Below are 25,702 nucleotides of genomic sequence, written 5' to 3' on the forward strand. Positions count from 1 at the left end.
TTACATATTTCGCCCACAGAAATCGAGTAACTGAGCAGACTTCTTCGCGAGACCACTTTTCAGCACAACTCTCCATTTGTGTTCTCATACAACTAGCGCTGTAGGTGGCGAGTGGCTGAAATTCTTCAGTGTTACCAACTCCGTGTATTGAATTTACGGCAGGATCCGCGGGGGCTCAGTGGTAGAGCGTTCACCTGTGGTGCGTGGGGTCCCTGGTTGGATCCCAGCTCAGACCAAGTGGATTTTGTGGTGGACAAACACCGTGTGCGTGGGTTTTCGTGGGGTTCTCCCGTTTCCTCCCACTTTCTTCATTTCACCATTTCATTCATTTATCATCATCACCATCTCCCTTAACTTAGCTAGCATTAACCGTGGGGCGTAATACTGAAAGATTTCATTTCATTTAATTAAATTACCACACACTCTTCATTCCTCTTTAACAGTCGGAAGTCCAGGAATATCGGCCTTGTAACCTTAGTTTCTGATCCTCCCTCGTATTAAGAAATGAAATTCGTAGAAATTCTGCGTCTTCATTCTGTATTTTGTATTGCAAATTCCTTAGTAAGACTATTCATGGCTTTGGATTGATTGTTTTAACAAAAGAGACACTGACCAAAGCTTAAAACCCACTTTATTTTAAATTATAATCTGTAACTATTTCGGATATGTAGCATATCCTTCTTCAGACACTATCGAAAATAAATGAAAATACAGACTTTGTCATAACAATATTTATATATATGTCTGTATTTTCATTTATTTTCAATAGTGTCTGAAGAAAGATATGCTAGATATCCGAAACAGTTACAAATTATAATTTAAAATATAGTGGGTTTTAAGCTTTGGTCAGTGTCTCTTTTGTTAAAAAAAATACAAATTCCTGTATCTGGTTTTCTTACATCGATTTGTTTTCCAGATGCACGTTTACGATCGAAAGCACCACATCAATACCATAAAGGACAACAATCTCTTCGCTGTGTGATGTCACAGTCTCGGAAGGAGGTAACAAAATATAAGAGACTTACTCGACCCTGCTTCTTCTGTGGCAAGTTTGTGAGTAGACTTTTGCGTCATTATTATGCGCGCCACAAGAATGAGAAAGCTGTACGAGACATTAGACAATTATCACACTCTGAAAGGGCGAAGATACTTCTATCTTGGAAAAAATCTGCAATGTTTCGTGAAAATGTTAAGAGGCTACAAGAAGATCCCGACACGACAGATTTACTCCAAATTAGGACTCAGGAACAAGTTAGTAGTGAGGAAATCCTTGTGTGTGGAAAATGTAAAGGTTTCTATAAAAGAAAAATTTTCTTTAAACATTTGGGAAATTGTGAAGGAAACACTACTTCCATCGCTTCTATTAATGCAGGGATATCCCTTCATGCTTTAAAAATAGATGATTCTGGTTATGAGGATTTCATTAAAGACACAGTGCGTAAAATTCAAGATGTAGCAGTCCGAGAAGTCTGTACACAAGATAAAATACTATGTCTGATTGGATGGATATTATGGAGGAAAGATGTCGGAAAACTCAAAACTAGAGCAACGATTAAAATGAAACACTTAGCTTTGCTTATCTTAACCTTGCGAGAACATGAGGAAAACGACGATATTTCTTGCCACGATCTTTTTGATACAAAGAGACTTGTTTCAATAGAGGAGATACTGCATGAATTTTGTTTGAAGAAATCAATACTGTCTGTGAAGATACGGCTAAAGTTAAAGTATGGTAGTGCACTTAAACTAGCTGCAACAGTTTTGAGGGAACATTTTTACTTGAGCAACGATTGTGTCTGGATTAGTCGGCTAGAAAAGTTTCTCAATCAACTGACGCATAACTGGAATATTATTTTCGGGATACCAGAAGAAAACAATGACCAATTGCCAGTGGACGTCAGTGAGCCTGCTACATATTTCATTGAAGATGTTAAAAAGATCAAAGATTTTATATCGTGTACAATGGAAAGACTTTCATCTGCGGATTACGAAATTGATAATGAAAAACACTTTGAGGAAGTAAGGGATCTCATATTGTGTTCATTAACGTTGTTGAATGGAGTTACTTGTGGAAGTGCTGGAGAATTGACGTTACAAGAATGGAATGATGCGGTAACAAACAAATGGGTTAACAAAGAGGCTGTGGAGAATATAACAGATCCCATTGAAAAGCGTTTATTTGAACTGTATAAATTTGCTTATCACCTTCGGGAAGAGAAACAAGTTTCGGTTCCTGTTATAATTCCGATTGATTTTGTTCCATTGATCCAGAAGCTCATTGATGCAAGAATTCGTGTAAGTGTAAGCTCAGAAAATGTGTACCTTTTTCCTAATATGCAAAGTTCATTACATAATTATAGAGACTGGAAAGCTGTTTGGGAAGTTGCAGAATTAGCTGGGCTTCTCCCTGCGTCATTAGTGGCGACTTGTATGCGACAAAAAACATCGGCAGCGTATGTTTCGTTGCATGTGCTGGAAGAAGATAGGACATCCTTTTCTCAACTGATGGATAAAATAAAGCAAAATGTTTATCATTGCTTGCCATCGCTCGTAGAGGAGAACGAAGCAACTTCATCTAATGCATATTGTGTATACAGTAATCATAATTCCAGTGACAAGTCATCTAATGCATATTGTGTAAACAGTAATCATAATTCCAGTGACAAATTGATGCCTGCTTGTACTAAGAGTTTAGGAAAAGAGAATGCAACTAACATTGAATCTTACTCACAGAAGGATAAAGGTATGTAATCCAAATATTAAATATTATATATATTTATTGATTTCTAGTGCACGGGGAACTATTTGCAAGAATTGGATTCCACCTGGTGAGTTTCCACAGGAAACAAGCTGCAGCAGCGTTACACACAACATTATAATTACAAATTAAGTATTGAGTTTTCCTAAGGGGAACTATATTCAGGGAAAGGCGGTACGAGTGAGAGAAAAGTATTCTTAAAAATTAGAGATAATCTGTTTCTATTGCCAAACTGTATCTTTCCTTTCATAATATTTTCTGTTAGGCAATAAACTGTTGGATTTGTAATTGTAATGTTAGTTTTAATGCAGCTTCAAATTATTAAAAAGATAAACGGTTCAAAATCAAGTTAGATACAAGCTGTTTTCATTTCCACAGCTATTTTGTATCTCCATATACATTTCAGAGTTAAAAATACACAATTTAAATGTTTTGTCAAAATTTGATGATTCTTCAAAATCCCTTGCCACAAATAAAACAAAAACGATTGCAACAAAAGAGTTCAGCAATGCTTTGATCACGTATAACACGTTAACTTAACTATAAAATAATTTGAGTTTTAATGTATTCTAATGATTACATCCTCAACAGTTTATTGTATCATTAACTCCATTTAATTTATGCATAGAAGTTTAAGGTTAAGTGTGTAAGTTACATGAAGAAGGGAAGAAACAGAGCATAAGAGGGCCTCTCATATAGTTGGTGTTAACAGGATTTTTCACATTGGTAGTATACTGTATACAAAAGAAGTCTTAAATCGTCAGTTCCTTTATGAAGAAATCGCAATTTTAAAGGTGTATTTCCTTGGTAATATATATTTCATTCACTCTATTAGTGAATTACCAAAACTCCTTTATATATTTACCCTGTCCGTGTGTCCGTCCGTGCATCTGGGACACAAAACTTCAAGTTCATTTGGCCAGAATGTAGAGGATCTAAAGTTAGAAATGAAGTTCGTTAATGGAGGGGATGTTCAAACCGGAAGTGGTAGAAATCAACCATTTTTTGTTTCAATGATCACTATATAGCAAAAATGGTAATAGACTGCGAGAAGGGGTTTCCTACAGTCGATTAAGTATCCCAAGTGTACATTTCATCTTCATCCTTAACTCTCTGCTAAAAGCGGGAGTGGGAGATATCCTGGTTTCAATAAACTCTAAGAGATAGCGAGAAGCGGTTTTCTGGAATGGACTTAGCGTTGTACGAATAGGTACCACGTTCTCTCTTCACCTTCTATTCAAGCAGAAACTGTCAGACATCAATATCTTCCGGTTTTAACTTTGATCGCCGTTTAATAAGAGCCGTAATAGATAGTGAGAAACGATGTTCTGTAATCAGTTAAGTATTCCAAGAGGTTTTAATTCTAAGCGTTATAGAGCGTAAACAGTAACAGATAGGGAGAAGTGGGTTTCTGCAGTCAGTTAAGCGTCCCATGAATGTATTCCATCTCCACTCCAATATGTCGATTGAAACCGGAAGTGGTCAACCGGAACCGAATCAACCCCTTCGGGTTTTGAAAGTGATCACTATAGAGTAAAAACGTTGATAGATAAAGAGAAGCTGTTTTCAGGAATTAATTAAGCATCCCAAGAATATTGTAAAACTTTGTCTCATATAGGTTATAGGTAGAGCATTTAATAAAAAGAGCGTCTGGAATCGACTCCCACTACCAGTTTTATTTTAAAAGCTTCCACTATAAAAAGTATTTTTACAAAATACTATACAAGATAATCACTCTAATATGAAAGGTTAATTATAGGTGGTCTTTGACCGTAAGGTCGCAGACAGGATCTCCAACAGAGCCCCGAAGCAGGCTAAGCGGAGTGGAATTGGATGCCCAAAGCTCCGAAGCAAGCAGTGGGTAGGTTAGATGGCCAACAGAGCCCCGAAGCAGGCTAAGCCACGAGGAAGGATAGGCGTAGTCCCGAAGCAGACTAGAGGCCCTGGGTAGGTTACTCCTAAAGTCCCGAAGCAGATTAGAGGAGGGTCACCAGAAAACTGGTACTGAATTCCCTTTGTCCATCCAATTTATAGGGTTCCTTGGGTGGCGGTGGCGCTGCTGCTCCGATGTCGTCTTCTGCCCCGTGGGAGGGGCCAGAAGCCGTCGTCTGCATGTAACTGTAGATCCATCTGGTGGGAGATCCTCTTGTCGAACCACGTGGTGTGTTTGTAAACACTGATGCGTGAAGTTGTTTGTTTACAACATCACGTAGGATATTACAATATACACTATTCTGTCTTTACTTAACCTCTCTACTAAAACCAAAAGTAGTTAAAAACCACTACCAATCCCGATTTTAATATTAATTAACAAAGTGTCACGCCATAAAAATCAAACTCTTGTGTGGTGTACAGTAACACTACCACTTCCTTTCTTCATAAGTAACCAGTTAAACAAGAGATTTCATTCGATTTTCGAACTCTTGCACCAAGAGTGCAAAATATGTTTTGATCTTCATTTGAGAGATTTAACGTGGTGAACAGTGCCACAGGATAAGCGGCCGAAACCGTTCACGAAAACTCATTCAAACATAATAATCTATGGAGTTAGTGTTTTCACTTATCGTTTTAATTATTTGGTTAAAAATGTGTTAATTTCTGATTTTAAATAAATATTTTTGCAGCTTGCTTCCTGTAGAAAGTCACTAGGTAGAATCTTTTTATTTTTTTGTGAAGTTCTCTATGAGGTTTTCTTCTCATAATAGAAATTATAATCTTTCTTTTTTAACAATTTGGTTCTCAATTTACATAAAATTGGTTGCATACCAATATAACCACTATACTTTCGTTACTTTCGTGGAAAAACCAAATATTCTCCGGACATATCGGAACCAGAAACTAATTGCGTCTTCAGTGGTAAGGTAACAAAGATAAAAATGGGTAAAAGAAATATGCTATGGGAACAGGAATTCATACCACCAAATGAACGTAACATTAAAAAAAAAAAAAAAAATGTACTAAAAAGAACATAGTGGAAGAAAAAGTTGCGTTTTGTAAGAAGCATGATGTCTGCTAAGTGACTGTTGCCAAAACCAAAGCACAATTCAAAGATTTTTTTTCCCTGAACCTATCACATTAACCTGTTTTATATTATGTGTATGTCGTTTGAGGTGAAATCGAATCCCTACATCACTTCAAGCAACATAATATAAAACAGGTTAATGTAATAGGTTCAGAGAAAACAAAGAAACAACTTGAGATCAAAAGAATAACTTTTTTATTCATAAATATAAACCGGGTTTAAATCTGGATTCTGGCAACATTGACAATCTGGTTACCTACCTTTGATTGTGTGCTTTGGTTCTAGCAACAGTGACAGCATAGGCATCACGCTTCTATCAAAACTCAACTCTTTCTTCCACTGTGCTCTGCTCTCTCCTTTTAGTACTTTTATTTATTTATTTATTTATTTATTTTAACGTTACGTTTATTTGGCGGTATGTATTCCTGTTTCCATATCGTATTTCTTTTGGTCATTTTTATCCTTGCTACCTTACCACTGAAGTCAGAACTAGCTTGTTGCTGTAATACGTGTGGAGAATATTTGGCTTTCCCACAGAAGGATGTATTAGTGAGTAACAAGTTTTTTGTGAATTTAAATCGTCCGCTCATGCGTTTACATAATTCTAATTTGGTTCTCAATTTATCTATTTATTTTTTTAAGTGTTTATATACATCATCATCTTCTTACAAGTTCTGTAGAACTATATATATATTAACAAAAAGGTATGCTAAAATTAAATGTAGAATAACATAATAATAAAACCAGTGGTGGATCTTGAGAGAAGTCACATTGCTAAAACTTTTACATTTTATCGCTACAAGCTGTTTACAAGATTTAGTACACATTTTAAGTCTTCTTTCCTTAGCTTTGATAAAATGTTAATTTTCGCCGTTGTGATTTCCTCAACAACCGCCTTAGAATAAAACTGACTTTATTGTGCCTGTAAATTTATCCATTAAAATATTTCAAGAACTCATCATTTGTCATGGTGTACGCAGAAGAACTAACACTGAAAACTCATATGCGCAATAGTCAACATTAATTGCACAGAATTATAACTTCCTCATACGAAACAGATTAAATCACTATCGAGAAAATACACACAAAAATTATTTTTTCAAAAAACTAATCATAAAATCATAATAATATAACAGCAGTGAACTTTCACTGGTCAATAAGCACTCAGAATAAAAACGCAGTGTATGCAGATTAAAAAAAAAAAAAAAAATGAATCACAGCGTAAAGGTAGAAGCATAATGCGGTCAGTGATGATGTTGCAGCCATTCTCCTTATTACAGTTAATTGCAGAATACTTATTATTTTGTTTTAGTTTGGAATAATTATCATTTTATTCGAGGGTTCCAGAGTGCGATTTCATGTTATATGTGGTGAATAATATGCTGTCCATGGATTTTTTTTAGACTTTCTCGTTTGCTGCCACATTCTCATTCCACACATTCTTTCATAACCACTTTCTTCCATTAATCATCCAGCTCCTTTAGCGTAAAGGGCATAATTATGGGATTAAACTATGTTGGTAGGATAGAATTTTGTATTTACACAAAACATAGCCACATTAAGCAAAATACATCATGATCATAAGTATTTTGCCGCAACTGAGAAGCTTCCGTGCTCCATGATCTTCCACTAATCTCTTCATCTTCACATACTATTTTTCTGTTTTGATATCGTCCCTTAATTGTAGTTTCCTTCACCCTCTCCCTTCCTACCACCATGCCGTTTAGCACGTCCCTCATGACACAGTTCCTTCTTAGCCATTGTCCCAACCAGTTTCTCTTCCTCTTTTGAATAATATCTTAAATTGTTCTTTTCTCCTCCACTATTTCTAACATTCTCTCATTTGTTTTCCACTCAACCAAGCAAATTCTCTCCATTCTTCTCCATACCCATATTTCGAAAGCTTCCAGTCGTTTTCCATCAGTTTTGCGTAATGGCTATGTTTTTTTTACGCATACAGTACAGTACTCCACACGCAGCATTGTATGAGTATTTTTCTTTACATTTTATTCAATGTCCCACAGAATAGATTTTTCCCTTCTAGAGTCTTCTTTAGCCATTCTTGCTTTTATTTCACGTTCGCACTTCATATCATCACTCAGGTATCGAAAACTAGTTACCTGTACTATTTTTTTCCCTCCTGCTTCCATATTTGCCACCGACCCCTTCGTTCCAATCACCATGGCTTTCGTCTTTCTAACATTTATTTTCATCCCATATTCTTCACAGCTCTTCCTCAAGTTTTCTAACATTTTTTTGGTTTTCTTTTTAGATTTCACAACAAGCACCATATCTACAAACCGTATACACCTAATCATTCTAACTCCTACGGAAATACCGTCTTCATTATAGGCTCTTTTTTACTATCTCGTCTAGATAGATATTAAACAGTGTTGGCGAGAGACAGTATCCCTGTCGAACTCCCCTTTTAATTGCACTCTCCTCTATCAATTCCTCCCCTGTTCTAACACTTACTTGTTGATTCATATATAAGTTTCTTATGAGTCCTCGATCTTTCCATTGCAACCTAACCCTCTTTAGAACTTTCGACAATAATTCCCAGTTTACACGGTCAAAAGCCTTTTCTAGATCAATAAATGCAAAATACACCTCTTTCCATTTTTCTATATACCTTTCACGATCATCCTTAGTAATCCAATTTTATCTCTTGTATCTTTACTAGAATCCGAACTGTTCCTTCTCAGCTTTTCCATTTCTTTTTCCATATAGCCTTCTGTTCATAATTCCAAGCAAAATTTTTGCTCCGTGAGATATAAGACTAATAGTTCTATAATCGTCACATCTCTCTGGGTTCGATTTGTTAGCCGTCGGTATCATGATAGTCTTCAGGAAGTTTTTTGGCTACTCTGCTCTTTCATATATTTCATTGCAGAGTCGGAACAATTCTTTCATGCCCGTGTCTCCCATAGTCTTAATCAATTCGCTTGGTATATGATCTATTGCGGCTGCCTTTCCATTCCTAATCTCGGATATGGCTTTTTCAAACTTATCCGGAAGAATACTAAACCCTTTACCATCCTTGAGTACTTCAGTTTCAACGTCTAAACCACACGGTCTATTCCTACTCCCATATAAGTCCTCAGCATATTCTTTACATCTTCCTAAGACTTCACTTCTCTCGCTGACTATCTTTTCATTATTATTCTCTACAGGGGTCGCGGTGGCTCAGTAGTAGAGCGTTTACCTCTGGTGCATGGTGTCCTTGGTTCGATTCCAGCTCGCGCCAAGTGAGCTTTGTAGTGGATAAACAACATGTGCGTGAGTTTTCTCGGGGTTCTTCCGTTTCCTCTCACTTTCTTCATTCCACCATATCATTCATTTCTCATAATCACCGTCTCCTTTAGCCTAGCCGGGGTATCCGTGGGACGTAAACTTAAAGATTTATTTTTTTTCTTATTTTCTACTGGCATCCTAATTATTCTTGTTTCCTCCGAAGTTCTTTAGATTTCACTTCCTTGTATATTTCTCAACTCTTTCTAATTCTTGTATCTTCTCACATTTTCTTTTGTAAAACTCTTCTCTTGCTCCGTTTCTCTTCGCAAGACTCGTTGTTTAACTTCCTTACATCTTTCTGCCCTCTTCTATGTCAGTCTGTTTCCACGTCTCCCTTCCCCTCATTTTCTTAGCCGTTTTGTGTTCACGGTAGCCCACTACTATTTCTGCAGCCCGCTGTATGCAAAGTTTAATATGCCCCCATCGTCTGATATTACTTGCACCTATTCTTTCCTCGTTTAAGCATTTTTCTGCGAAAAGATTTCTTACTTCCTCGTTTTTCAACTTTTCAGTATTCAACATCTTGTTGCCTATTTTTCTTCTCCCCACATTTTTCAGCTGAATATCTATTTCGGCCAGCACAAGGTTATGATAAAAAAAAAATGTCAATTCCGGGAAGGGTGTTTGCGTTCTTCAAACTATTCCGATACCTGTCCTGAACCATAACGTAGTGTGTCTGATATCTTCGGCCGTCTATTGAGTATTTCCAGTTATATCTTCTTTTGTGCTGATTGAACCACGTGTTCCCATTACTAGTGAATTCTGTCTACAGAAATTGACCAATTCCTCTCCCCTTTCATTTCTTTCGGCTAAACCATATTTGCCTACGACACTACCTTCCTGTTTTTCTCCCACAACTGCATTGAAATCCCTCATTACAATTATACATGCACGTCTCTTCTCTCTGTCTATAATTTCTTCTGTTTTCTCATAATTTTCCTCTACTTCTTCAGTTGTATGCAAAGTCGTTGGGGCGTACGTATGTATCACCACTAGATCCTTCTTTTTTCCTTTAAATCTTAACATCATAACTTTATCATCAACAGATTCTACTTTACCTTCTGTTTTAAACGCGTACCAAGAATTATTCCTACACCATTATGACCACCTCTTCCACTACCTGAGTAAAACATTCTATATCCTTCGCTGTTCAACACTGCATTACCTTCCCTCTAACTTCATAAACTCCTATCAAATCTATAAATCAAAATACAACCTTTCTGTATATCTTCATGATATAAACGATAAGACTAGAATCCAAAGTTTGTATACTTTCTTTTACCGATAAAGAAATTCTATTTTGATAATTTAATATAGACAGGGAAGAAGAAATTAAAATTATGTATTGAAGTATCGTGCTGTCCTTATATGTGAAATATCTGTTTTAATTAAAATTATTTTTATATGAGATACATTTTTGAACTTGCCTTTCAAAAAAAAAAAAAAAAAAATCTAACGGACATTAACCATAGGAGCTTTCGTACTTCATACAAGTGAGGCAAATTTAAATTAACTTTTAATGATATTTGAATAATTTCTTTATGGCTACATAAGAGATCTTTACTGATTTTTTAATGATCTTTTTGCAAATTGACGTCTCATATATAGGGTTTCTGATTGTCAACAGCACCATGATTGACAAGGGAGAAAATGGACTGCCCGTTGCCAGACCATCATACTGTTAATACTAGAATTAAAAACACTTAATTTCCAGGAAATCTTCAAAATATCAGTAATCCTTTGTTTCTGATGTTATAGCTCCTTACCTACCCATATACATACACTTAGTCTACATTTCTGCTCACCTGTGGTGCGGGAGTCTCCCCACATTGTTATTCTACCAATTCGTTCCTAACCATTCACTTCCATTTTAATCTCCTTTAGCCTAAAGGGCATAACCGTAGAATCTTAAACTAGAAAATTCATTTCATTTTATTTCTATTCTACACTTACTAATACAATGATAAAGTGCCATGAATATAAGAAGCAATATACAGGAACAATAATAGATAACACTGTTGTGAATTTAATTTATCGAATTTTTCAGAATTGGAAATTCCAGATAACCACGACAGTGCCCTTCCTCTTATCCCCACCTTCCGCCTTCCCTCCGAAAAAAAAAAAAAAAAAAAAAAAGTAGAATGCTTGTTTTCATAGGAATGGTTTGATATTTTCTAGAAAGCGTCAGGAGAAATAGGTAAAAAAAATCCGCCAATCTTTATCAAAAAAAAAAAAAAACGCGTATGTGCAGTTCTGCAGTCGCACACAACGCACTCAGCTTCCAGAAAGAGTATTTATCAAGCGACTTCACATACGTAGATACATGCTTTGCATAAAAACAAAAAGAAAATTATATCTGCAATTTAAGAATGAATCCAATTAGATGTTAGTGATGATAAATATGGAAAATAGATATGTAGTAGTTACAGTTCTAGTTAGCAGATGTACTCTGTCTAACCTAATATTATTATTGTTTTTATATTAAAATATACTTCTTTTTATCTGTGACTTTTTTTTTATTAGGTCCACAAACAGATTCAACTACAAAGCAAGATGGCTACAAGAAAAAGGAAAGAAAAGAACAACATAAAAAGACTACTAAGGATATGTCGATAGCATCGATTAGCGATTTGAAAGAGAAAAAGATAGGAAAATATGCTAAACAATGTATCTTCTGTGGCCAAAACACAACGAAACTTTCCAAACATTATTTACGGCATCACAGCTCAGAGGAAAACGTGAAAGAAATCTTTAAGTTGCCTTCACCAGAAAGGAAGAAAGCATTAGTATTATTGAAGAAAAGTACTGTATTCGAAGCAAGGATTGCAAAGCTTAAAGAAAATCCATCAGCTCCTGAAGTAGCATCACTGAAAGATGGTAATAGGTTTCGTTACAAAATATGTGGGAAATGTAAAGGGTTTTATTCGAGACAAAAAATTGGAGTGCATTTGAAAACATGTAAAAATTCGACTTCACTTCTATCTCCATCAGTAATTGATCCTTCATTCTTTTTGTTAAGTTCTAAAACTCGTAGATACCCAGTAGACGATGATTTCTTGAGAGATATAGCAGGGAAATTTAAAGATGATGATGTAGGTAATTTATGTACGGAAGATGACACATTACTTTTGTTTGGATCGCAGATTTGGAAACATCAAGGAAGAAAAAGAGCAATGTCTGTGATGAGACTTTTGGGACATCTTATTGTAGAAGTGCGTAAAATTGAAGGTGATGATAATATTTCGTTTAAAGATATTTTTGATATTGGGAGATTTGCATCATTGGAGGAGGCTTTACATAATGTTTCGTCTTTCCGATACTCTACTGAACAGGCAAGGTGTTTAAAGCTAAAATATGGCTACATACTGAGAAAATCTGCGGAAATTCTTATACAGCAATATACAATGCGTGATGATTATGAGCAAATCGAAATGTTAAACACATTTTTAGTTGTCGTTGATGTTAACTGGAATGTTGTGTTTTGGATATCCCGAAGCCGAAGAGTTACTCAGGAAGTACGTGAGCAGGATGAACTTAAATTGTTTCCATCAAAAGATAGTATAGAACTAGTAAAAGAGTTTGTAGCATGTGAAATTGAGAAAATGTTATCCCCTAATTATGAAATTTCGAATAAGGAATGTTTTGAAAACGTACGGGATGTTGTGTTGTGTCGATTAACGTTGTGGAATGCCATGTGGGGTGGAAATCCTTGCGAGTTGTCTTTACAAGAGTGGACTGATGCTGTAACAGACAAATGGATTAATAAAGCAGCAGTGGAAACCATAACTGATCCTATTGCAAGACGCTTGTTTGGAATGTACAAAGTAATTTATCAACTTCACCAAAAGAAAGAAACATGGATCCCAGTAATAATTCCAGCTGATGTAATTTCTGTTATTAAGAAAATGATTGATGCAAGAACTAACATAGGAGTAAGTGTAGAAAATTCGTATCTTTTTATAGATGTCAAGAATGGTTTACGTTACCGAAGAAATTGGGACGCTGTTTGGAAAGTCGTTCGACGCACAGAAGTACCTATTCCAAGCTCAATGATTGTAAGAAAGTGGCGGGAAGAAGTAGGAAGAATATATGCTTCTTTTGATGCGTTGGAGAGTGAGAAAGAGCCCTTTTGGGAGCTCATGAATAAATTAAGGAATCGTGCATGTCATTACTTACCACATTCATCAGAAATCGCAAATGATGAAGGGCTTCTTACAACCAAGGAAGTTGATCATACATCAATCTCTGTTGGATCACAAAATGAGAATGAATTAGATGGTTCTGGCCCGTGCTCTGTGAATTTAGAAGTAGAAACCACTATCAAGGATAGATGTTCAGCGGAATTTAATAAAGGTACGTAAATATTCTATTAGTAGTAGTAGTATTATTATAGAAAAAGAAAGTAAGGTACCATTTTTAGAAGTCTTGTGAGTATTGCTTGATATCATGAGAATATGTATCCACATATACAGGATGTATGAAAAAGGATTTTACAACTTTGAAAACCCATTTTGATTTATTTATTTAGCGTATAGACATGGTTTTGGTGTCATTTTGTAGCAAAATACATCAAGATTCTTACCTTATGCTTAAAGAGGTTCAATGGGGCTTCCATTGGTGATTTGGCACACACCCCATCTGAAGTCGATTTCTCGATTTCCACACAAAATTCCTTACGAACAGTTCTATCAGTGCCTTTTAATTCTTGGACCATTTGTAATTTGTATGATTTGAGATGTAACCGTTTTCTCAACACACGTCAAACTGTCATGTGTGGGACGCCCAGCTGTCGAAAAGCACGGCGGGTTTATATTGTAGGATTGTTCTCAAAACTTTGTTCGCTTGCTTTACAACATCTTCAGACGCACGGGGACGACCTGAAGATTTGTGTCTTACCGAACATCCAGTTTCAATAAAACACTTATGCCACTGTTAAATAGCAGGCCTACTTGGAGGATCTACGTTGCACAGTTGTCGTAGACTTGAATTCCTCACACGAAAACATACAGCTAGCACGTTTGGAACCAGTAAAGGTAGCCATCTTTACTGCAACTGCCGCTAGTGCTTGCGGTGACTTGTTTCTGAACTAGTGCACTACATGAGTCGAAACTTGAAGTATTTTGCTACAAAATGACACAAAAACCATGTCTGTAAGATAAGTGAGTAAATCAATATGAGTTTTCAAAGTTGTAAAGTCGTTTTTCATACACCCTGTATATATCTGTACTTCATGCAGCAGGAGATCAGTTACTGCAAACAAGGAAATAAGATTACTGTTACACCTACACATTTTCCGATCACGAAAATTTAAAGGTAATAATCTTAATTTATTTTTATTACATACATATATTTTTCATAAATCAAATAATTGACATTCTTCACTCGTAATCTATTCCCAAGGAGGGTTTTTTCTTTTTTTTTCTTTTTCTTTTTAAAAATCTAGAATGTGTTTTCAGACGGAAGCTATATGAAATTTATATAGGTAGATACCAACCCATACGTATTTTCTTCAAAAAGGCATAGTAAAAGTGAAAGTGAAATTAGGAAATTTACAAGCTAATTATAATTTTCTTTGGATCTATATATTTCTAATTTGCCCAACTTCTCAAAACTAAATTCTTATGTAGCTGAAACAATAACCAAAGAAACAACGTTCATTAATACACGTCAGAAATTATGATTGGGCATCAGAACAAACACTTAAAAGAATAATTACATGGTTGCATGCAGGGTTGTTTTGTTTAAAACAAATGATTTAAACTTTTTTAAAACAATTGATTTTGTTTAAAACAAATTTTGTACACGTTTTAAACATTTTGTTTTAAACACGTCTATTTTTAAGACTGTTTTAAACATATGTTTATTTTTATTTTATTTTTTTTTTCTAAAAAGATCTGCCAGAGAAAGAAAATTGTCAAAAGTACTCCCGTTCAGAAGATTATTTTCTTCCTATGTGAATGTTTTGATTTCTCGTGACTACAGCAGGTCAATTTGGTGATCTACAATTTATTTTGTCTCTTTTTTCCTTATTTTTAACGTATATCGTATTGTTTAAATGCTTCTCAGTCAACTTGCGAGGAAGTGTCGTAGTCGAAGGTTGGACTATTTGTAGAACTGATATTAAAAAATAAATAAAATAATTATCACAGAAAACAAACAAAAGATTATTTGCTAAATTGCGGTTCTGAAATTAAAATATCGCAGGATTCGTTGATGCAGTACATGTCGGTTCTCACGCTCAGTACAACTTAGAATTGTTTAACACGAGTTTTACGGGGGGGGGGGGGGGAAGGAGCATAATTTGGGGCAAATTTTTTAAAGTAACTCAAACTCCATCAGATAAGAAAACGACCATATGAGCCCGTTGCAAAACGAAAAAGAAATGATTGGTTTAATTCAAAGAATGAAGAATCATTATGAAAAATGCAATGCTATGAAAAAACTGGAAACCCAAACAGATGGTAAAAGTGTTGATCCGAAAGTTGCTTTTGATGATCCTAACGTCAATGATGTGGTTGAGATGCAACTGGAAACTTCAGATAAGACTTAATTTTGTATCAACAATATCTTTTTCATTATATTATGAAAGTAAGTTTTGTTTGGTTCCTCTTTCCCACCTCAGTTCTAAATTTTATTAAAAACCATAGCTCGTATGAAGGGACCAGGCGAGAAAGCGCAAGTATGGCAGTCGCCCACGTAACTAACCATTAAAGCGTGATACTTATTGTACCATTAGTGCCGAACGTCAGTGTCAGGGACAATTTGATCTCAATTTGTTCATCTGTATGTATGTATGCACCACGCTACAGGGCATAATTTTCGGTCTTTAAACATTAAATTTTGAGGGTAGAGGCATGAGACGGAATTTGCTGTATAGATTTTGACCGCGATCCGACGTAAAATTTCAAAATTAGTGGTTCGGATCCCACGTTAAACAAAAAGTCCTATCTCATATAGCCTTGCTACTGACGTAAGACTGTAATCAATCAAACTAAACAAACTAATTTTATGCGTTTCGAACAAACTTGGGATGCAGGATAAAATTGGCTCCAACTCAGTCTTATAAAATATTTTTCGATATGGGGCGTTCAGAGCACAATGGATCCATTTTCAGAAAGGTTCACTTTTGCTCAGCAAACGTAGTATCTTCACAGCCAAGGGTATGAAATAAATGAAACAAAAACCACGTGAAAGGATGTGGACTAGTTTCATAGGACAACCGCTAGACTAGGGCGTTGTCGGAATGGGAGAGGAGGGCTAATTTCCCCCTCCTTGCAATAAATTAAGATATTAACATTATATTGTGTACGCTGCAGCGTTGGAATAATTAACAAGTAAAGTTCCGAATGCTATAGTCAGTGATGCATAATTACGTTAAATAAATGCAGGGTGTGTCCAAAAGAATACACCAACGGAACCCGTCATATTTTCACAACTACGAATCGGAGATGAAAGAAAGAAAAACTACCTGACAAGATGCAATCTAAAATTTTATATAATTGCCGCTAGAGGGGCATTCGTTTCGAGGTCATCCGCTCCGTACCCTGAATTTCAGATTTTGGGAGCAGTAATGCAGATTGAGACACCTCTTGCTGAGCAAAGTCCAACATAAAAAAATTGAAAATCCTTACACCGAATAAATACGGATTTTGATCCATTTCCATTGGCCGTAAGGAGCTATAGGCCTATATTGCTCTCTTGTATATTTTTTGGCCCAAGCATTCCAAAGGTGACTGGCTCTCCTTTCGAGTTTCGGGCCTGCTTAAAATTCTGGAAATTGGGCTTAAGAAACTTTCCAGTTTTAATCATCTGTATGTTCTCCGTGTTTATTCGGTGTAAGGACTTAAAACTTATTTTGTTGGATTTTGCTTATCAAAAGATTTCTAAAACTGCCTTACTGCCCCCAAAATCTTGGGGCCGCGGTGGCTCAGTGGTAGATTTTTCACCTCTGGTGCCTGAGGTCCCGGGTTCGATCCCAGCTCCCGCCAAGTGAACTTTGTGGTGGACAAACACCGTGTGTGGGGGTTTTCTCGGGGTTCTCCTGTTTCCTCCCACCTTCTTCATTCTACCATTTCATTCATTTCTCATAATCACTGTCTCCTTTAGCCTAGCCGGCACAACTGCGGGACGTAAAACTTCAGATTTCATTTCATTTGCCCCCAAAATCTGAAATCCAGAGTGGGGATGGGGACGGTTGCCCTCCTGTCTCACTGACGCCCCTGTCTAGCGGCTGTCATATGAAATTATAACATGCCCATTCGCATGGTTTTAGTAACAATTGTTTTGGACTCTTGACTGCGAAGATATTAGGTTTTGAAATGGAATTCATTTGCTGAGCAAAACCTAACTTTATTGAAAATGGATTTGGATCTACTGTGCTCTGAATGCCGCAAATGTTACTTTTCTTCAATAAATTATTGACTCAAAAAACAACCAATTACATAGGCTTGCAGAAAATATTCTAAAGTTAGCACAACATGAAGTGTGCTTCAAACATTACTTTTCGAAAATTTATTATTTTAAAATAATTTTATTAGCGTCAGTGCTCTGAAATAGTAATCAAATTTTGCAACAAAAATCTCCCCCGCCTCCACGAAATGACCTCTTTTAGAGCTAAAATAACCGCACAGCCGTATTTCTGGTAAAATTCTAGCCTTAAAACATGTAACATGACTCCCTTTGCATTTGAAATTGCGAATACCAATCAAAGATGTCCGCCATGATGCTTGATAGCACCATCTGATGTGCCAGACCACTTTTAAGTTTCATCATTCTCCTTCAACCCGTTCTCAATACACAAGGATGGTAAGGACATTTGTTTGCCATGTATATTGATAAATTGTGTGAAATCTCTATAGTAGGTAGATTTTAAAATCTACCTAAAAAGCTTATTACAACCAAGAAAGTACTTACGAGAATCACTAACAAGAGGATGTAATAAAAGGAGGTCGTGATATGAAATAAGTTGAAAATTACTAATCTATACTGAAATATTCTGTACCTAACACAGTGTAGTCTTAACCATCATAATATAAATGAAAAGATCGGTTGCAAGAGTAGAAAAGTCTTAATAAATACGTTATTACACGATTCTGAAACAAATTTAAAATCATGTTTTAAACTGTTCAAAACATTTAAAACATATTTTTTGTGTGTTTTAAAATATGTTTAAAACATTTTGAACATCTTTTTTATGTTTTAAACACATATTTTGTTCTTTTTTTTTTAAAAAAAAAACTTTTTTCCAACCCTGGTTTCACGTGACGTGTATATCTTCACAATTTTTATCATGTGCTTGTTATTATAACGATATTTAACGCTTTACACTCAAAACATAAATCTTTTCAGGAGAGAAAAAATTGTAAAATAGAATGATATTTGCAATAAGTGTAGAGAATAGACAAGGAAGAAAAATCTGGACAAACGTTTGCTTATTCGTCTAATTACGTATAGACGATTGCATTGCTTTCAAATATAAATGATGTTTTTTTATCATTTTTATTTAAAACTGAATTCTCTGTTCTCTTGTAGATCCACAAACACATACAGCAGCTGAGCAAGATCAACCTGGGACGAATGAAGGGACAACCACACAACAAGGAAAACCTTCCGAGGATGTGTCGAAAGAATCGAATAACGATTCCAAGATAGGAAATAAAAGGAAAAATCCTAACGTAAAAGAAAGTCCTCTAGCGCCAGAACTATTATCATTGAGAAATGGTAATACTACACATTACAAAACATGTGAGAAATGTAAAGGACTGTTTCTTACGGAATATGTTGCATCACATATGACAAGATGCATAGGTTCGTCTGCATCATTGTCTTCATCAGCAATTACCCCTCCGTCCGAGTTGTCAAGTTCTAAAACTCGTAGCTTCCCAATAGACGAAGCTTTCCTAAAAGATATAACAGGAAAATTTAAGAATGATGATGTAGGTAAATTATGTACCGAAGATGACACATTACTTTTGTTTGGATCGCAGATTTGGAAGCATCAAGGAAGAAAAGTAGCAATGTCTCTTATGAGATTTTTGGGATATCTTATCATAGAAATGCGAAAAATTGAAGATGACCAGAATATTTCGTTTAAAAATATTTTTGATATTAGGAGATTCGTATCATTAGAAGAAGCTGTACATAATATTGTGTCCCTTCAAGATACTCCAGAGCGGGCAGGCTATATAAAGTTGAAATACGGTTATACACTGAAACAAGCTGCAGACATTCTTAGACAACAGTGCACACTGGATGATGATTCTGAGCTAATAGAAGACTTAAAGGTATTCTTAGGTGCGCTCAACATTAACTGGTACGTTGTGTTCTGGATGTCACGACGCCGAAGAGCTACTCTAGAAGAGCGTCAAAAAGATGAACTTCTACATTTTCCCTCTAATGATAAAATCAAACTTGTAAATAATTTCGTAGCATCTGAAATAGAGAAAGTGTTATCCCCTAATTATGAAATTTCGAATAAGGAATGTTTCAAAAACGTACAGGACATTGTGTTGTGTCGATTAACGTTGTGGAATGCAATGTGGGGTGGAAATCCCTGTGAATTATCTCTACAAGAATGGAAAGATGCTGTAACAGATAAGTGGGTTAATGAAGCAGCAGTGGAAAATGTAACGGATCCTATGACAAAGCGCGAGACGCTTCCATTAGGAATGTACAAAGTAATTTATCAACTACAACAAGAGAAGGGAACGTGGATTCCTGTTATAATTCCAACTGATGTGATTCCAGTAATTAAGAAAATGATTGATGTCAGAAGTAATGTAGGAGTGAATACACAGAATTCTTACCTTTTCGTTGACTTTAAGAATGATTTACGTTATCGAAAAAACTGGGACGCTGTTTGGGAAGTTGTTCGTCGCGCAGAAGTGCCCATTCCGGGGTCAATGATTGTAAGTAAGTGGCGGGAAAAAGTAGGAAGGCTATATGCTTCATTTGATGTGTCGGAGAGTGAGAAAGAATTCTTTTCGGAGTTCATAAATCAACTAAGGGATCGTGTATATCATTTATCACCTTCATCAGAAGTCAGAAGTAATGAAGAGGTTCTTACGCTAACTGAAGAGGATGAGCAAACAGTAGTATCTGGTGGATTACAAAATGAGAATGACAGAAATTATTGTGGTTCATGTTCAGCGAGTTCAGAGCAGGAGACTGTCATGATGGAGGCGTGTACAGTAGAGCAGAGTTCAGGTATGTAAATATTCTTATGCTCCTTTGATTATGAAAAGTATTTTGATTCAGTTTAGTCCCGGTTGTTTCAGCTTAATATCTAACTTTATTTCTTAAGCCAAGCAAATTCTCGACATGCCATCTTCTTTGAGATTCAGAGGCAGTCTTTTTCTGCTCATGTGTGTAAGTTAATTCTAAGAGAGCTACAAAGTTGGTGATTTGTTGTTTGTTATGTTATATGTGGTTCTTAGTATCTCGTCTTATTTTTGTGTTACAACATCATGATTGAACCGTAATTATTGTATCTAAGATAAATATCCATATATATAACTTGAGGCTGCTTATATTAAACACTGTATAACAGTTGTCGTCAATGTGCCGAAAATTAAGAGGAAGTAATTAACTTCGTTTAGAGGAATTAGATTTCTGGATTTTCGGCATTTATAGCCATGCTAGTCCGTTACGTGTGAGGGATGACGTCCCTCGGCGATCACACTACACAGGTAACTGGAGAGAAAGAAAGGAATGGGGAAGTAAGAAAGCGGTCTGGGGCCATTATGTTAAGTACCACTCTGGCATCTGCCTGGTGTAAATGAGGAAAACCTAACTCAGGATAGGTGAGGGAAAAAAAAAAAAACTTTTTCAACCGAGTGTTCCCATCGGGAATTGAACCCGAGACTGCTCGCATCATGATAAATTCGTGTTAGGCAAGCAAAACCACATGTAATGTTGACACTCTTTATGCTATTGAAATGAAGATCCGTAACAACATGGTGTTTTGTGGCAAATTTTGTTCTTATTTATTTTTATTTTATTTTATTTTTTATTTATTTATTTATTTTTTGGTTAAGTAGGATCTATTTTATGTGATCATGTATGAATAACATGGAAACAAGGTATAATTCGTAGCTTTGCAATCACATCACCGCCCATTCTGTTAATTTTATTCTTGGCCAGATACACAGTATCACATGTCTGGCAACGCTGTAATAACTACTCATCTGCTCATGCAATTTCTTTCTGGCTTATTCCCAAACTGAAGTTTATTTTGAAGCAGAGAAGAGACAATGGAGAATGCAACGGGGCACTTTATTTATGTTCCAAGTTTTAAAAATTTACTTTCAGTGGAAGGACCGCTGAAATGAGTGTGTACAGTCAGGAGAGAGATCGACTTAGGAGAATAATAGGAGCTGAATTTCACCAATTCCATATTTTATCTTCTGCGGCCGAAGTCGGACACTTTTCGATCAGAATTAAAATTCTTCTAGTATCAAGAGTCAACAACAGTTTGACGATGCTAAAAATTTGGGTTCCAGCATTCATTGGTGTGTTTGTTGAATTTTAACGTCTCTTTCAGTATCAAGGCTATATGGGACATCGATCTAAAGCTAAAGTGCGATTATAGACATTCATTTGTTTGTTCATACTGTTAATTTTAAGCACATTTAGTAGTAATCTTTAAGCATATCAATATGTTTTCCTAAACAGTTTTCTTTCCTAAGGGTATTTATTTTATTTAATTATTTTTATGTAGAGACAAACGATGGATCTACATGTGAAACAAGCAATATAAATGAATCTACATGTGTTTCAAGTGAAATGCAAGGTACCGTTGATGAAAGTACATCAGAAGGTTCTGTACAGTGCAATCGCCGTAGTGATGTACAAGAAGTCCAAGAAATTGTAAATTCTTCTGTGGCAAATCAAGGTATGAAATAACTTTGAGGCATACTTAGGATATCTTCAATATTTCAGTTCATATGTCATGGTTCTATTTGGTTCATTGGTATATAAATTTTTGTATTACTGCATATTAAACCCAATATTTTAATGGAAACTTAAAGCTGTAGTATTTTGTGTGTGTAATTAATTTCCTGATTAAATATAAGTTAAGTACGTAGGTTATAAAATTATGCGTATAAATTTAGAACTAAAGTGATAGGTTCTTAATATCAGGGCCGCCTATAGATTTCATGTACCTTCAGATAAATTTTCGATGAGGACCTCCAAACTGTGTGAGCCTCCCTTCCCTCAACGGTCTTCTCTGTTGTTAACTCTCTTCTTTTTTTAACATAACCAATAACAATTCAAAAGTTGTTAAATTCTTGTATTATCAATGGACTAAACTTTATTTTATCACCGGAGATTGTTTAGAAAGTGTCTATATTCATATTTTTGCGAAATCTAATTTTATATTATTTTTAATCTCAACAAAAGCTATGATTAATGCCACTGTCAGGAATTTCAAACTTGAAGAAATCACAGTTGAATGAAGAAAACTTTGAACAAAAATGTTACGTACTTTCCAAAAGCCCAGGCGTTCCGATATTTGTCGGAGTTACCTTCTCCCTTTATGGACTACTCTGCGTGATATAAGCGTAATCAAAATTTCAGCTTGAGCTTATATGACTGTATGTATGCTAAAATTCCTGGTTTCAGAAATGGGAACACAACAGTGACAAAGTTGATGCTCTGTTGTTTTCCTACTCTTCGACCCTCGCTCGATGGAAAAGGGGAATACTGATAAGCATTAAACCTAGGGCATCTTTAATTAAATTTTCCAGATTTGTAGCTTTGCTTCAGTTTTTATTACTGTAACAATTTTACTTTAGAATTAATTTTGTAGAACTTCCACGTAGGAATGTTAAATTGTCATATCGTGATAGAGTTAAAGGAAACAGTGTTAGTACTTACAACATGCACCATTTTGTAGTCTGCTGACTGTGAACTCTCACTGCCAACTATTTTCTACTTTTTTTTCTGGTATATTATATTTTCCGTTTAGAGAATAAAATGATTATTCTTAATTGTGGTTTCATAATGTTATTTTCAAATAACAGTAAATGTATTCTCAGTTTTGACCTCCAGTCTCAATACTTTTTAGACAACCTGATACATGTTATTGCATATATTAGTTGGTGCAACTAGGGGAAATTAATATAGTATTTTTTTTAAATAAGGGAAGCCTTTTGATTGAGTGATGTGAAAAGTTTGAATACAAATGTAAATAAAACATGTAAGTGGATGGAAGGATGAAAGGTTAATGAGAAACGTGTACTCGAACCGACGAGTAAGAATTAGAATAGAAGAAGATGTAATTGAAAGCGTTGCTTGACAGGGATGTTGCCTCCCGTTTAAAGTTTAGTAAATACTTGTATATTCAATATTAAGAAATAACAAAGAAAAATTTGACAGAGAGAAAGATGATGTTTCTTAGAGTGAAAATAAGTGAATGAGAGAGAGAAATTGCTAAGAAAAGAGATAATAAATTAATCATAGCTTTTCATCCGTTTCGTGCAATACCTTTTAAAAAAAGCATTCTAGTAACTTTAATATTACATTGACAGTTATTGCGATTAACCTGGTTTGTAAGCATGAGCATCACACTTTTGGATATTAAAGTCCTTTTTGTGTTGGGTCACAGGTAGCTAATTGCAGACTTAGTGTTTCATTAGTTGTTGTAGTTTACTGTTATGTAGAACGAAGTTATATGGAACATGGGCTTTAAGTTAAATATGTAATCCGTACCACAAGAGTATGCACGGAAAACCGAACATGCTTCGATCTCTCGATCTCAAAGTATTCTATCCATATAACCACAAAGAAGCTCCTGTAGCATTCATTACTTGCATAAGAACGTGGAACAATTCCTATAACTAAACGAACGACTTTGTGAAGCATCTTTATTTATCTACTTATTTATTGTTACTCTCAATTTAGTAAATATCTTTATGCACATCAATCTTCCTTTTTAAAAGTCATTTAATGTTTTTACTCCAATAATTTTCTTAACAACTTTCTTTTCTAGTTGAGTGATTTGTTATTTTATTTTATGTAGAGACAAATGATGGAGACAATACAGACAGTATAAATGGATCTACATGTATTCCAAGTGAAACACAGTCTATTGATAATGGGAGTGCACCAGAAGATTCTGTACAAAACAACCGTATTAGTGATTTGCAGCCAGTCCAGCAAATTTTAAATTCCTCTGTGGCGAATGAAGGTATTTAGGAGAGTTTCAATATTTTTTTAATTCATGTATGATGATTCTGTTTTATTCATTGGTATAGAAGTCACTAATCATCACCTCTTATCAAGACCAATATTTTAATGGAGGCTTAAATATATATATAGTAATCTATGTGTTGCAGTGCAAGTTCTCACTTGTGAGTGATTGTTCGTATGAAGAAACTGAAGATTACAAACATAAGTTCTATACGTAGGCTAATGTAAGAATTACGTCATATATAGATGTAGAATTTTAAAAATTAAATTGTAAGCCCTTTAGGGTATTGACCTTCATAAGCTGTAAGATAGATTCTGAAACATTTTGCATCTACTAGGGAAAATCAAAAATGTAATTGAGTAAATTTTTCACAACAAAACAGGAATATACTTACGAAACTGAAATGTGTATTTGGAAGTTTAACATTCATGTACTTTTCTACATAGTAACCACATATATTGAGACATTTATCTCAACATAACACCAAGTTTTCGTTATTTGTGTGGTAAAATTCGTTCCTCTAAACGCTAAACCATCGACACAGTTGTAATGATCTCACTGTCTTCGCAGAATCGTTAGCCGGGAAAGTATTCCTTTAATGGTTCGGAAAGGCAAGAATCTGAAAGCGCCAGGTCTGAATTATATGTCGAATGCACAAGAATTTCCCAATCCCAAGACAAGAGTTTTTGCAGTACAGTTGCTGCAACATGGGAACGCGCAATCATGCAGAATAAAGACCTTCAAAGACTTTATAGGACATTTTCTGCGTAGAGTAGCTCGTAGATAATCCACTGTGGCACAACACTCAACAGCATTGATACTCTGCTCTTTTACTGCAAAATAAGAATCACACACTGGCTGTCCCAGAAAACGGTTAGCAAAATCATTCCTCCGGACGGGGTTGTTCCGAATATTTTGGGTGGGGTGAGTTCGTGTTTCCATGCCATACTCTGCCGCTTTCTTTCCGAGGTATAAAGAAACAAACGATTTGTTACCAGTTATAATGTGTTCGAGGAATGTGTTTTCATTCCTCTCGTACCGAAGGAGATACCGAAGTCATCTTTCCATACGGTTCTCTATGTGTAGTTATGTGAATTGTTTGAGGACCCATATCGCTGCCGGTTTGTGATATGCAAGCGCTTCATGGATGATGCTGGATGTATTGGCATATAAAATGTCCACTGAATTGAAATACCTGTTCAAATTGTTGTCTGTCATTCCCGTTGAATCACTACGTCCATAACGTCAACATTCGCCTATGTGTGAGATGTATGCGGCCGTCCGGAACACACGCACTTCGCTTTGAAATTTACACACCAGTTGCACACATTTGTGAATGTCATTTACTTGTTACCATATATTTCATACACCTCACGATAGATTTCAGGTTGTTTTTGTTCTTTCAGTCGTGAAAACCTGATCACATTCCGCAGCT

General features: G+C 35.5%; 1 protein-coding gene across 1 annotated transcript in view; it reads left to right on the plus strand.

The window, feature by feature from the left end:
- LOC145690401 (uncharacterized) overlaps window positions 1-25,702 on the plus strand; it is a 95,961-nt gene that overhangs the window by 36,679 nt on the left and 33,580 nt on the right. Inside the window, exons 5-9 of the mRNA XM_081765243.1 lie at window positions 917-2,743; window positions 11,598-13,427; window positions 18,606-20,279; window positions 21,793-21,966; window positions 24,097-24,264. Of these exons, the coding sequence (XP_081621369.1) occupies window positions 917-2,743; window positions 11,598-13,427; window positions 18,606-20,279; window positions 21,793-21,966; window positions 24,097-24,264 (5,673 nt within the window). The remainder of the gene's footprint in view (window positions 1-916; window positions 2,744-11,597; window positions 13,428-18,605; window positions 20,280-21,792; window positions 21,967-24,096; window positions 24,265-25,702) is intronic.

Source organism: Thermobia domestica, chromosome 7 (assembly GCF_964235325.1).
Source record: "Thermobia domestica chromosome 7, izTheDome1.hap1.1, whole genome shotgun sequence".
NCBI lineage: Eukaryota > Metazoa > Arthropoda > Insecta > Zygentoma > Lepismatidae > Thermobia > Thermobia domestica.